Source organism: Delphinapterus leucas, chromosome 3 (genome assembly GCF_059928025.1).
Source record: "Delphinapterus leucas isolate spDelLeu-1000000601 "Yukka" chromosome 3, BTC_Dleu_Yukka2, whole genome shotgun sequence".
NCBI classification, from domain to species: domain Eukaryota; kingdom Metazoa; phylum Chordata; class Mammalia; order Artiodactyla; family Monodontidae; genus Delphinapterus; species Delphinapterus leucas.
The window spans coordinates 147,170,350-147,174,641 of record NC_143131.1 but is presented as its reverse complement, the minus strand read 5'-3'; the positions used below and the strand labels follow the sequence as shown (position 1 = coordinate 147,174,641).

Below are 4,292 nucleotides of genomic sequence, written 5' to 3'. Positions count from 1 at the left end.
CAACTGGGGACGAGGCAATGGGCGAAAGGGGCCCACGTGTATGCAAAAACAAAGGAAACCCCTTTCCGCTCCGGTGGGCGGCGGAGGGGGCGCTGGGAAGCGGCACGGTGGAGAGGGAGGGGAGGCGGAGGCCGGTGGCAAACGGCCGGATCTCCCTGCCGTTCGCACCCGGGAGGTCAGTCCTCGCCTGGCAGAGTGCCCGTCCCCTCCCCTCCCCGCTGGGCGCGGAGAGCGGCGCGGGCCAGGTCCCCGGGGACGCGCCAGGCGCAGGCCGGATGGCCTGGCGGGGGCCTGAGCCGGAGCCAGAGCGCAGCCAACGGACCCCACTCGGAGGCCGATGACGTCTTTGCCTTTGGCTCCTCCGGCGCCAAGCCCGGCAGGGCGGGTGACGTCACCGCACCGGTCACGTGATCGCTATTCAAACAAACAAACCCCCTCCCCCTGAGCGCGCGAGACCCGCCCCTCCCCGCCCCGCCTCGCCTGCCTGCCGAGAGGCCACATATAAACGCGCTCACCCGGTCAGGCTCGCTGTGAAGGACGTCGGGGCTGTAGGGACTAGGCGGGCCGGAGGAGCAATCGGGAGAGCAGCAAGGAAACCGAGGCGGTCTAGAGTCCCGCACGACGACCCCTCGCTCAGTCCAAAGGCAGTTTGGGGTTTGGCGCAAAGAAAACCGGGGTCGGGCTTTTCCTCGAAAGCCGTCGCTCTACTTTTGGCTTCCCAGGACAAAGAGCACAGGAGGACTTGCACGCTGGGGGCGCTGGGGCCGGCCATGGTCATGGAAGTGGGCTCCCTGGACGCCGGAGGCCTGCGGACGCTGCTGCGGGAGCGCGCGGCGCAGTGCTTGCTGTTGGACTGTCGTTCCTTCTTCGCTTTCAACGCCGGCCACATCGTCGGCTCGGTCAACGTGCGCTTCAGCACCATTGTGCGGCGCCGGGCCAAGGGCGCCATGGGCCTGGAGCACATCGTGCCCAACGCCGAGCTGCGCGGCCGCCTGCTGGCCGGCGCCTACCAAGCCGTGGTGCTGCTGGACGAGCGTAGCGCCGCCCTGGACTGCGCCAAGCGCGACGGCACCCTGGCTCTGGCCGCCGGAGCGCTCTGCCGCGAGGCGCGCGGTGCGCAAATCTTCTTGCTCAAAGGTACGCCGTCGGGGGTGCTCAGGGGCGGGCCGCACGCCCCCTGCCGCCTTGCCCGGGGACCCCTGGCCCTCAGCTCCTGGGGGGCTGCCCCACCTGGAGCGCTTGGACGCCTGAGTCGCATTGTGGGAACTTGTTGACTTTGTTTGGCACTAGGAACAAAAGACTCGCCTGGGCCTCTCCGGGATAAACTTACAGCCCTAGTGGATGGGGGAGTTGTATGAAGGTGCCCTGTCTCGGCGGTACTAACAGAAAAAAAATGTCTCTTTTTATTCCCAGGAGGATATGAAGCTTTTTCTGCTTCCTGCCCGGAGCTGTGCAGCAAACAGTCGACCCCCATGGGGCTCAGCCTTCCCCTGAGTACTAGCGTCCCCGACAGCGCCGAATCCGGGTGCAGTTCCTGCAGCACCCCACTCTACGACCAGGTTAGTAGGGAGGAGCCGTGCCAGAGGGGAGAAGGAACAGCTGGCAAAGGTGGAAGAGCAGTGCTAGTGAGAATATAGAAAGCGACATGCAGCTTCATTTGTAACAGGGGACACGGGATATTATTTATCCCATGGTTAAGTGGTATGATGGAGCTGGGTCTCTTAATTGTTGGCCCTACAGAAATGAACTTGTTGGCCCTGCCTAGGCAAATGGGTTTAGTCCCCTATTTATTTATACTCTAACAGCAGTGCTACAAAGTTCACCCAGTGTTGAAACTGACTTTTCCAGCAGGGAGTTTTTGTGGGTGTGGGCACCAGCATTGACATTGAATAAAGCTTGACAAGTGTTGGATATTTCTGGATTTCAGGGTGGCCCAGTGGAGATCCTGCCTTTTTTGTACCTGGGCAGTGCCTATCATGCTTCTCGCAAGGATATGCTGGATGCCTTGGGCATCACTGCCTTGATCAACGTCTCGGCCAACTGTCCCAACCATTTTGAGGGTCACTACCAGTACAAGAGCATCCCTGTGGAGGACAGCCACAAGGCGGACATCAGCTCCTGGTTCAACGAGGCAATTGACTTCATAGGTAAATGGAACAGATGCCTGAGACTTCTGCCTCACTCCTTCCGTTTTAGTCACTGAGCTTAAACTCTATGGCAAGAACCTGAGTGACATACTTTTAAGCGTTCCTCTAGACGTTAATGTCAGTCTGGTGTGGGTAGCATCTCTGAGAAATATAGATTCAATGTCCCATTTTATAGATTAGCAAACTGAATCTCAGAATGTTGATTTGTGCAATAGCAGTCTGCTTAGTGGTGATGCCTGGTCTGGGTTTAAATGCCCTGCTGTTCTTTTCCACACTGCCTCTACAAACAGTGTCCGTGTGATGGCATGAGGCGATATTGACCACCTCTGGACAGGACACACATGACGTTTCTTAGACACCCTATTCCTGGGGTTGGGGTTGTTCTCCTGGGCTCTCAAGTAACCAACTGCACTTTGTTTTCCAGATTCCATCAAGAACGCTGGTGGAAGGGTGTTTGTCCACTGCCAGGCGGGCATTTCCCGATCAGCCACCATCTGCCTCGCTTACCTCATGAGGACTAATCGAGTCAAGCTGGATGAGGCCTTTGAGTTTGTGAAGCAGAGGAGAAGCATCATCTCCCCCAACTTCAGCTTCATGGGCCAGCTGCTGCAGTTTGAGTCCCAGGTCCTGGCCCCGCACTGCTCGGCAGAGGCGGGGAGTCCCGCCATGGCTGTGCTCGACTGCGGCACTTCCACCACCACCGTCTTCAACTTCCCGGTCTCCATCCCCGTCCACCCCACGAACAGTGCATTGAGCTACCTTCAGAGCCCCATTACAACTTCTCCCAGCTGCTGAAAGGCCACAGGAGGTGATCCTCACAACCCAGCAGGACTCCAGGCTCCTTCCTGAAAGGAGAAATGCAGTAACTCCAGGGAAGGGAGCTTGTGAGGGCTGGTCCTTATTTATTTAATTTCACCCGAGTTCCACTGGGTTCCTGAGTGGTCGTAGTGATGACTTAGCACCAAGACGTTTGCTGAACTCAGCAGGTTTCGGGACCAAAATACAGTGGGTACATAAGGTCCCTATGACAAAATGGGGCAGAAGAGAGAGGACTCAGTGTGTGAGTCGATTTCTTTTTGCTTGTCCCTGTTTTCTGAAGACACTTTCATGCTTGACATACCTACCAGTATTACCATTCCTGACGACACATATACATATGAGAATATACCTTATTTTATTTATTTTTGTGTAGGTGGTCCACCTTCACAAATGTCAGTGTCTACTCCTAGAAGAACCAAATACCTCAATTTTCTGTTGTGAGTACTGTAATATCCTGTAAATATAGCCTAAGCAGGCTTGTTTTCAGCACTGATGGAAAGCACCAGTGTTGGTTTTGTTTTGTTTTGTTTTTAAGTTGCCAACAGTTGTATGTTTGCTGATTATTTATGACCTGAAATAATATATTTCTTCTTCTAAGAAGACATTTTGTTACGTAAGGATGACTTTTTTATACAACAGAATAAATTATGGCCTTTCTATTGAAAACTTGATGCTTTATTTCTTGGGCAGCCCCACTGATCCCTCTCCCATCACTGAAATAGGGGAGAACAAGGTCCTCCAGAATGTGTGTTGGCATCTGATCCCATACTCTTTGGTGGTCCCTCAGTCCCACAAGATGGCTGGGTTGCAAGGATGGTAGAGAAGTGTGATCAATCATAAAAAAACAAACAAAAAAACATAGGTGCTGGAGCTGAGCTCTTGGTATTGGATTCAAGTGTCCACCTATGTATCTTCCCATCATGTCTCCCTCAAGTGCCCCCAGAGCCAAAACTAGGAAGAAGTAGCCATTTACTTGGTTGCTTTTTCCATTTAATACCTTCCCCAGGATAACACAAAAAGCCTCCCTCCCCTCTCTGATCTCTGCTGAAGTGATGAGGATGATAGCTTTTCAACACATTTGCTATAAATGTGTTTCTACTATGTGCAAGGCAGGGTGTGCTAACTGACCCTAGAACAACTCGGCAAGATCTGCAAATGAAGATGGTGAGACCCAACATAGCTAAGTGGCACAAGTCGGGGAATTGGGCCCTACATCTGTTTTGTTTCCTAATTCTATGTGCTTTGTGCTTTATCACTTGCTTCTCATGTGTGGTTTTTTTTTTTTTTTGCCTTTGAAAAGACCTTTATTTTTTGTGAAAAGAATAC

General features: G+C 53.5%; 1 protein-coding gene across 1 annotated transcript; it reads left to right on the top strand.

Moving 5' to 3' along the window:
- Positions 1 to 513: 513 nt before the first annotated feature.
- On the top strand, positions 514 to 3,632 carry DUSP1 (dual specificity phosphatase 1). The gene is made up of 4 exons (XM_022595104.3): positions 514 to 1,137; positions 1,414 to 1,559; positions 1,928 to 2,147; positions 2,572 to 3,632. The coding sequence occupies exons 1-4, from the start codon at positions 771 to 773 to the stop codon at positions 2,940 to 2,942; spliced, it is 1,104 nt and encodes a 367-aa protein (XP_022450812.1). The 5' UTR covers positions 514 to 770; the 3' UTR covers positions 2,943 to 3,632.
- Positions 3,633 to 4,292: the final 660 nt, after the last annotated feature.

What these genes read in the sequence shown, in the direction of transcription:
- DUSP1 (XM_022595104.3), top strand. Translation starts at nt 771, where the DNA reads ATGGTCATGGAAGTGGGCTCCCTGGACGCCGGAGGCCTGCGGACGCTG. An exon ending in GCAAATCTTCTTGCTCAAAG is followed by an intron (nt 1,138 to 1,413) that starts GTACGCCGTCGG and finishes TTTTATTCCCAG; the next exon opens with GAGGATATGAAGCTTTTTCT. An exon ending in GCACCCCACTCTACGACCAG is followed by an intron (nt 1,560 to 1,927) that starts GTTAGTAGGGAG and finishes TCTGGATTTCAG; the next exon opens with GGTGGCCCAGTGGAGATCCT.